The sequence below is a fragment of the Penaeus monodon genome, chromosome 3 (genome assembly GCF_015228065.2).
Source record: "Penaeus monodon isolate SGIC_2016 chromosome 3, NSTDA_Pmon_1, whole genome shotgun sequence".
Taxonomy (NCBI): domain Eukaryota; kingdom Metazoa; phylum Arthropoda; class Malacostraca; order Decapoda; family Penaeidae; genus Penaeus; species Penaeus monodon.
The window spans coordinates 6360154-6370386 of NC_051388.1; the positions used below are offsets into that span (position 1 = coordinate 6360154).

Consider the following 10233-nt stretch of genomic DNA (forward strand, 5'->3'; position numbering starts at 1 on the left):
TTTTAGGAGGGCAAGGTCATTACCAGCAATGGCCTTGACCTCCTCAGCAAGATTCCGATGAACTGTTCCTTGTCCCTTCTCAGCAGTGTCCGAGCCTACGCACCATGGAACGACGCAAGACTTGATTCCCATTTAGCCGAGCCTTGCGACCGCTTCAGTGGGCCTCTAATGGTCTCCAGGGAGATGGTATTCTGCCTTGTCCTTGGGCGTACGCCAATGGACTCCTGAGCTGCTTCGAGTGTTACGCGCTTGAAGGACTCCCACAGATATTCTCTTCAGCAATTAATTCATCCCAAAAATTAATAGGTTTCCCATTCCATTACTATTATTCTCTCTTGCTTTAACGGAACACCATAATCTATACAACCTCGTTCTCGAAGTTTCGAAATAGTGTCGTCCACATATCATAACTTATCGTTTATAGCCAACCACATGCTCACTATCATTATTACCGCGAGCAATATCTGTCTACATGTGTTATCGTATGCCTACCAACATCAAAGACAAACTATCTCATTTCGATATTCTTTTTTTTTATCGTACTTAGGAAAAAAAATTGTGCTGATTTCAGATCACATTTGCTTATCATATGTTTTGTACCAGTAATAATGGTTTCACTTGAAATGTCATTTTCCATTATTTGTTATGGTTTTCATGGTATCAGTTTCCAATATTGTGTTCTTTATTTCAATATCTTTATAATTACGTGTTCGTCGTATTCTCAACGTCGATTGCTGTATTATTTTATACCATATTATATTATATTATATTATCATTTTATAATATCATATTATATCATTAATCTATTCTGTTCTATCATATTATATTATCTTTAATTATATTAATGGCCACGGTTCTCTCATCGATACTGTCAATTTCTAATCATACAAATGGTTGTATCTCTTGTAATTTCAGTCTATTGGTAATCTATACTGTTAGTTAATTTTCTTATTTTATTTTAAAGATGACAAATTTCTTGTTGTTTATAGTTTCTTACTTGATCCTAAATCAAAGGACACCCCTCATTAAATAAATAAAAAATAATGATGATGATAATGATGATAGTGATTGATAATAATGATAATAATAATAATAATAATAATAATAATAATAATAATAATAATGATAATAATAATAATGATAATAATAATAATAGTAATAGTAATAATAATAATAATAATAATAATAATAATAATGATAATAGTAATAATAATAGTAATAATAATAATAATAATAATAATAATAATAATAATAATAATAATAACAACAACAACGACAACATCATCAACAGCATTAACATAAAAAGTAATGAACCGTTTTCATATTGACAGATGTATAAAAGGTATGAATGAGAATGAATATCTTCACAATACAAGAGATGTATTTTTTACCCCGGTTTTTGATTGGTTTTTTCGTCAAAAATACTGTATTTTTTTGACGAAAAAACACAATTCGAAAACCGGGTTTAAAAAATCTATTTTTTTTGTGAATATTTTTCATTCTCCTTCATACCCTTTTTTAAAAAAATAATAACAAAAGATGGGTAATTTAAAAATGAAAATAATTAATAACAATAATTCGTTATCATGGCAAATATAAAAAACCCTGAAACCCTATTCCCCAAAACATTAACAAAAGAAAAAACAAAAAAACAAAAAAAAAAATTTTGTAACCCCACCTATTCCCCCCGAAATAAATTTGGAAAAACACATTTTTTTTTTGTGCCAGAAAAAGGGTTTAAAAAAATATGGGGGGTTTTAAAACGGGTTGCTGGTTCCCTTTTTTGGGCATTTTTTTTCTCGGCCCCTCTGTGCTGACTTATTTACGCTAAATGATTTTTTTTTGTCTCGTGAAAATTCAGGTCCGATATTTTGTGTAGTCTTTTTTTTTTTTTTTTTAAAGTTAAATAAGAGAACCCCCCGCCAAAAACCCCACTTTCAAAATTAAAACAAAAACCAAATCAAAATAAATCCCCCCCCCCCCGAAAAACCCACACAACCCAAACACCCCAACAACCCCCAAAAACACACCAAAAACAAAACACCCCACACACAACACACACACAACACACACACACACACACACAACCCCCACCCCCACACACACAAAACAAACAACAAAACAAAAAAAAACACATTCCCGAAAACCAGGGCCAAAAATACAATTAATAAGAAAACAATAACAAACACAAACCCCTATCACACTCTTACGGTCGAAAATAGCCTTTAATTCAATTGGATGATCGACCTACAAGCACTTGTCAATAACACCGGTTATTGCGTCATCGCCAGTTTATAAAATAGCGGGATACGCGAGTGTGTGAGTGAGCTCCGCGGAACAAGGCTATAAGCGACATCGTGTGAGAAGTTGGAGGGGGGACTTCGATATTTTATTTCATTATTATTATTATTATTATTTTTATTTTTAAATTACTTGGGATTTTCCTTTCTTTCTCTTAATACATAAGTTTCTTTCTCTCGTTCCCTCTTTCTCTTTGCCTCTCTCTTGGTCTCTCTCTCCCCCTCTTTCTCTCTCTCGCTTTCTCTCTCTTCACTCCCATCCTACCTTTCTTTATTTCCTTCTTTCCTCCCTGCTTCCCTCCTTCCTCTCTCTCTCTGTCCCTGTCCCTGCCCCCTCTTTCTCTTTCTCACTCATCTCCAACTTCTTTCTCTGTCTCCTACCCCCCCTTCTTATTGTCTTTTCCATTCTCTCCCTCTTGTCTCATTTCTTGCCCCCCCCCTTCTCTCTTCCGCTACCTCTCTCCCTTCCTTCTCGTTTGTCCCCAACCCTTTCTCTTTCTTTATTTCTTCTCTCCCGCTCCTTCTCCACTATCTATCTCATACTCACCCTTCTCTCTCCTTTTCTGTCTTTCTTCTACTCTCTATCTCTATTTCTACATCTCTCCTATATTCTATTTCTCTCCTATTCCCTGTCTCTCTCCTTTCTCTCTCTCTCTCTTATTTTCTATCTCTCTCTTATTCTCTTTTCTCTCACCAATTCTCTGTCTCTCCTCTTATTTCTCCCCCTAATTTTCCTTATTTTTTTTTTTTTTTTTGTTCTCCTATTCTCTATCTCTCTCTTATTTTCTGTCTCTCTTCTATTCTCTGTCTCTCTATTCTCTACATCTCTCCTATTCTGCGTCTCTCTCCTCTTCTCTGTCTTTCTTCTATTCTCTGTCTCTCTCCTATTCTCTATCTCTCTCTCTCTCTCTCGTCTCTGCTCTCTCTTCTCTCCTCGCTCCTCTCTCTCTTCCTTCTCTCTCTCTCTCTCTCTCTCTCTCTCTCCCTTCCCAATTCTATATAAACCCACATAAATAAATGTTCACCTCTCTCCGTAGAAATTATTTGCATATCAATCCATATCTGGTAAGTTAGAAGAAAGGAGACAGGCAATACTGGTGAGAAGGACGGTGGAAGAAGCATGAACAAGGAAGAGGAAAAGCGTGAAGAAGGAACGAGACACGAAAGGACACGGCAGAAGAGAGGAGAGAGAGAGAGAAAGAGAGAGATAGGAAGAGGGGGAGCGAATTATCCGAAAGCGAACCGCAACCGAACAATCTTTCGTCCGAATACTCACATTTCTTGTTCTTGGGGATCTCGGGCAGCTTCCGCCGCTTCCTCTCGCCCGGCCGCTGGTCCCAGGCGAGCGGGCGCACGGCTCCCTCGAGGTCGTCCTCGGGGGGCGTGGCGGCCCCTCCGCCCTCCTCGTCCTCGTCCTCTTCCTCCTCCGCCAGCTCCGCCATCATGTCGCTCGGGAAGAACTCGTTGACGGCGTCGCCATCGCTGCTGTCCACGCTCTCGTAGCTCGAAGGGCCTGAGGACCCTCCGGGCGGAGGCGCGCGCGGGCGGCGCGGGGCGGGGCTGCCGCAGATCGGGCTCGGGCACGACATGGGCTGCAGACCGGCACTCAGGCACGGGCCCGAGGCCGCGGCACTGCCCTGCGGCGGGAGGCGCTTGGGGCTTCCGCAGGCGGCGGCGGCCACCGCGTGCTCAGCCATGAGCTGCGGGCAGCAAGGGTCCTCGTCTGAGCAGCATTTCCCTCCAGGATGCCCCCGCGGACTGCCCGGCGCCCGAGGGCTATCCGGGAGGGCTTCCTCCGCCACCACGGCCACGGGAATGCTGGGGCGCCGCCCCCCTTCCGCCACCTGGCTCGGGGGGTCGGGGGGGTCGGGGGCGTCCTCGACTGACGGGGACTCGAGCGTGATGTCATGGGCCAGCCTGCGAAGGAAAACCAGCGTCAGCCAGGGGACACTCAACCATTTTCTGCTGCAGCGTCAGTGGGGGAAAGACGGTAAATACACACACACGAGCATATATATATATATATATATATAAAATATATTATATATATTATATATATATATAGATATATATAATCTATATATAATCTCTCTATATATATATATATGTGTGTGTGTGTGTGATATGTGTGTGTGTGTGTGTGTGTGTGTTTGTGTTTGTATCATATCTATATATCTATATTAATATATATATATATATCTATCTCTCTTCTATATCTATATTTTCTGTATATATATATATCATTTCTGTATATATAACCATCTACGATCTCTCTCTCTATCTATAATATATATATTATATAGTTACTTATTCATCTCATTATAAACCATATACGTGCGTATATACACAAGGTATTACATACACACTCACACATCACAAAGACAGATAATTATATATATATATATATCTATATAATCTATATCGCTATCTCTATAGTTAATATATATCTATAATGCTACTATACTCTGTCTCTATCCTATATATCATCTATCTCATTCTGTATATCTATCTCTCTCTCTCTATATCTCTCTATCAGCTTATATCTCTTCTATGTATATATATTCATCTATATTGGTAGAAAAACCCTACAACGCACAAACTGTAATATATCTATCACTCTATATATATATATATATATATATATATATATATATAATATAATATCTATATATAATTATACTCATATTATATATATCTATATATCTATTCTATATATATAACTACTATATATATATATATATGTATATATTATATATATATATATCTATACACACCCACACCCACCCCCACACACACACACACACCACCACACACCCACACACCACACCCACACACACACACCCCCACACACCCACACACACACACACACAACACACCACACACACACACCACTATATATATATAGTTATATATATATATATATTATATTATATAATATATATATCTATATATATATATATATATATATATATATAGATCGTGTTTGTGCATTGTAGTTTTTTCTACATGATGTATGTATCTATTATATTATATTATATATATATTATATAATATATACATATACATATATATATATAGATATATATCTATATATCTATATCGATATATATATATATGTGTGTGTGTTGTGTGTGTGTTGTGGTTGTGTGTGTGTGTGTGTGTGTGTGGGTGTGTGTGTGTGTGTGTGTTGTGTGTTTATAATATACATGCATGTATTTTGTTTATATACTATATATATATATATAATATAGATCTCTATCATATATATATATATATATGTATATATTACAGACATATGTCTATATCTATATATAATATATATGTATGAATATATATGTATAAGTGTATACCTATATAACATATATATCTTTCTATATCTATCTTTATTATATAATAACTATAATCATATATATATATATCCGTAGCTATATATAAATATTATATATCTATATTTATATTATATTATATATCTATTTATTTATTTATTTAATTATAAACATAACGTGCGTATATACACAGGTATTGCAACACAACACACACACACCCACACACACACACACCACACACACACCACAAACAAACACCACACACACACACACACAACACACACACACACCACACACACACACATATATTATATCATATATTATATATAATATATATATATATATATATATACATATATCTAAATATATTTATATATCTATATATATAGTCTCTACTCTCTATGTATATAGCTATCTCCGTATATATGCTAATCTCTATATATATCTACTATCTCTATATATATCTATTATATACTATATACTTATATATATATATACATATATCTATATATAATATATCTATATTATTATCTCCTCTCTCCTATCTCGCTATATCTGTCTCTCTTCCTGTCTCTCTCTCTCTGTCTCGCTATATATCTCTCTCTATCTGTCCTATATATCTCCTATCTCTCTCTATCTCTATCTACGCTCTCTCTCTCATCTCTATATTCTGTATCTCTAACTGTATCTACCTACCGATATACTATCTCTATCTTCTCTCCTCTCTCTATCTCATATCCTCTCTCTCTCCTCTCATCTCTCTCTCATCTCTCTCTCTCTCTCTCTCCTCTCTCTTACCCACACACTCCACATCTAATATAATATGGCCTGCGCGCGTGTGGTTTTCCATGAACATATTGTTTCGGGGGAATAATACTCTCGCCCGTCCTTACGACGGTAGCACGTCGACCGAGATTGGCTTGTAAAGCTATTAGCATCTCAAAGCCAAGTGTAATAAGCAAAGGCTTGAAAGAAATAAACTCAGTTCGGTCAGAAGGCAACGACCCGGTCATGAATGAACCGAATCGCGTAAAAGAAACACCTGGAACGAAATAGTTATTTAAAAATGCGTAAAGGGCTGAGAAAATCCTTGGTGAAAGGAAGGAAGTCCTTCGCTGAGCCGCATACGCTACCTGACGATGATGTCGGGCCACACTCGACACAGGTCGGCGAAGAACTTGGGCCCCAGCGCCTCCTCCTCCTCCCGCAGGGGCTCCGAGCTTCCCAGTCCGGAGTCGGGGCTTCTGGGGGTCTCGCACGTGATCCTGAGGTTGTGCGAGGGCGGCTGGGAGCGCCTCAGGCGAGGACTGCTGGCGGCGGAGGAGGCGTCCTTGGCGGGGCTCTTCAGCCGCCTGCGGAGGCTCTGCGAGCCCGGCGAGCGCCCTGAGGCCGCCGGGGGCAGCGGCCTCCTCCCGAGCGGCGACGAACAGCAGGAGTCGGCCAGCGCGTTGAGTACGGCCTCGGGGACCTCCGCCACGCTCTCCGGCACCTGACAGCTGGCCAGGAGGCCCCCGCTGCGCCCCGTCTTCTCCTCGCAGGACCCCAGCGGGAGCAACAAGTACTCCTGGGGTTCCTCGTCGTCGCTGCCGCTGGGGTCGTCGTGGGGGGACGCGTCCTCGAGCGTATCCTCGAGCTCGGGCGACGACAGCTCCTCCAGCGTGATGGGAGAGAGGCCCTCCAGCGTGGGCGACCAGTCCTCGTCCGGCTCCTGCCAGAGGCCACTCCCCCTCTCCGTCGGCAGGTTCGCCAGCATGAGCGAGAGGCCGTGCGGGTCCGACGTGAGGTCGTCTCGCAGCGGCGACAGGTCCTCCAGGGCGAAGGAGAAGCCGTCCTGCGTGGGCGAAAAGGTCGTCCTCACCCTGGCCTTGAAGGGCGCCGTGGTCGAGGTCCAGGCGGCGGGACCCGAGGCGCTCGCTCGACTCGGAGGGCTCGTCGAGGTGTTCCCACGTGTCGGCCTCTTCCTCGTCCTCGAGGCTGAGCCCGTCCTCGCTGAACTCCACCTCCACACCCAGCTCGTCCTCGTTGCACTGCTCGGAATCCGACAGCGAGAGCAGGTCGGCAAAGCGGTCGCTCAAGGAGGACGACGCGCCGAGGAGGAGCGTCTCTCCGGAACACTCGCTTGTCACCTCCGTCAGGTCACTCGCCTCGGAGCCCCTGTCGCTCGAGGTGTCCCTGCGGTACCTCCCCGGGTCGTAGTAACGCCCCTCCACGTCGTCCTCGCTTCCATCTTCAGGAAAGTCGTTTAGGCCAGCGTCGCGACCTCCCTCCTGGCCGTTCCTTGCAGCGGCGGTCGCATTATCCACGATGCACAGGCGAGGGTAGTTATCCAAGCCGCCTTCTGTCGACGATTTCCTCTGGTTCAGATTATCTCCATCCCGTCTCAGGTCCAGGATTCGCTGGGGATTTACATGGCAGGACGAGTTATCCGTCCCTTCTCCCCCTCCTCCTCCCCCTCCCGTGCCTTCTGTCAAGGAGTCGGACCGGCGGCCGTCGCTGCTGCGCCGTTCATTCTCGGGCACAAGGTCGTCAGAGTCCACAGACTTCGGGGACATAAACTCCCCGCGGACGTCGCGCAGCTGGTGGTGAAGTGACACTATTTTCTTCTCAATCTCACTGTCACTAAGGTCGAAAGTCCTGGTTATTTCCGTGGCACGGTTGTGGTTTACGTCCTTTTGGATCCTGTCAACATTGGCGTTCCCGTTTTCGTTGGTTCTGACAGGGGGAACTACAACAGACTTCTCGAACATGGCCTCTTGGTGTGCTCTCCCTAGTTCCGCCGGGATGTCAGGACTCTTTGGGGTCCTGGGCACATCTACCCACACCATGCCGGTAGATGGCTAACATCTACCGCTTATCAGTCTTTTATCTATACCTGGAAGTCACATTACGAAAATTTTACGATGATTCTAAGAATAATAGCAAAGATAAAGTAGCGAGTTTCACGTAAAATCCGTATTTTAAAACGTTTTCAGAACAAACGCGAATATCCCTGTAATCTTCTCCCATACTGTAATCTCCCATGATGGACAGCTTGTCCAGCGACTGAATGAAAGAAAAAAATATTAAAAAATAAAATAAACTGAATGAAAACTATACTGATAAAATGAAAGGTAGGCCGCATGAGACACGAAATACTAGATCGAAAACTATAATTAAAAACGAAATTGATATATGAGAAAGTAGATTAGGAAGAGATGGGACACATGAATAAAAAAAGAAAAAAAAATCAAGGACTCACGGAAAGAGGATTGGATCGGATAGGCAATAAAATGGAACAAGAAGAACCATAAAACATGCAAGAGGCAGCTTTGGTGGCTATTGTAGCAAAACGAATAACTCGGGACAAACAAGTTACGTGGAAAATAAATAAGAAAGCAATTAAATAGGGCAGAAATTGATAATTAAAATAGGAAACTGAGAATTGAATAAACATATGGAGTATAATTATCGATAAAAATAAATAAATAAAAACAATAACACCAGAATAATATCCGGAATGCGCAGCAATAAAATGGGGTCAATAAATGCACACGCACGCGCGCACACCACCCAAACCCCAACGCGCCACACAACCCCACCACCACACACACACACACACACACACACACACACACACACACACACACACACACACACACACACACAGAGGTCAGACTAAGAACGATTTCCCCTCTCTTCCCCTTTCCCCTTCTCCTCTCACCCTCATTACTCCCTCTCCTCCCTTTCCCTTCCCCTTTACTCTTCCCCTCTTCTCTTCCTTCCTCCTATATCCCTCCCTCTCCCACCATCACCTTCCCCTTCCCTTTCCCCTTCCCTCCTTCTACCCTCCTTCCCTCCCTCTCTCCCCTCCCTCTCCCCCCCCCACCAGGTCGTCCAGGTCGCAGTCCCTCGAGAGTCGTTGTTCTGTGGAGTCGTAGGTCATCTTTATGGTTCCTCGCGGGTCGTGTGTGTGTTGGGTCGTGTGTGGGGGGAGGGGGGGTCGTGGGCGTGAGGGCGCGTGGAGAGGGAGAGGAGGTAGAGAGGGATAGATACAAGGATGGATAGATACTGATGGATGGATGGATGGATGGATGAGTGGGTGGGTGGGTGGATGAGTGGATGGGTGGATAGGTGGATGGATGGATGGATGGTGGATGGTGGTTCTGGATGGGTTGGGTGGTGGATGGTGGGTGGTAGGGGGGGGGGTGGTGGGTGGGTGTGGGGAGGTGGATGGAGGGAAAGAAGGAGAGAAGAAGAGCGGGAGAGGATGGGGGATAGGAGGATTGGATTGGGGGATGGGGGAGGAGAGGTAGGAGGAGAGAAAGGGGGATGGGGAGGGGGATTGGATTTTGGGGTTAAAAGTGATGGTGATGGGTGGGTTTGTGGGGGAAAATGGAAGGGTGGATAAGGAAAGGGGGGAAAAGGAGGAATGATTGAGGATAATTTGGACGTTAAGAGGAAGGAGGGGGAAAAAGGGGGGGGGATGGAATGGATGGTAAAGAATGGTGATACGGGAAGGGATGGATGGATGAGGGGGATTAAAAAATAAAAATTTATATTTTTTGGTTGGGGGTTTGTTGTTCCCCCCCTCGAACCCCCCCCCAACCCACCCCCCCCCTTCCCTTGGC

The 10233-nt window shown here is 43.2% G+C and overlaps 1 protein-coding gene across 1 annotated transcript in view; it reads right to left on the minus strand.

Annotated features, from left to right (window-relative positions):
- The window catches only part of LOC119584977, a 74960-nt gene extending 66509 nt beyond the window's left edge, over positions 1–8451 (minus strand). Inside the window, exons 1-3 of the mRNA XM_037933577.1 lie at positions 7574–8451; positions 6760–7485; positions 3577–4217 (exon numbers count right to left, since the gene is read on the minus strand). Coding sequence (XP_037789505.1) covers positions 3577–4217; positions 6760–7485; positions 7574–8451 — 2245 coding nt within the window. The remainder of the gene's footprint in view (positions 1–3576; positions 4218–6759; positions 7486–7573) is intronic.
- Between the last annotated feature and the right edge of the window lie 1782 nt (positions 8452–10233).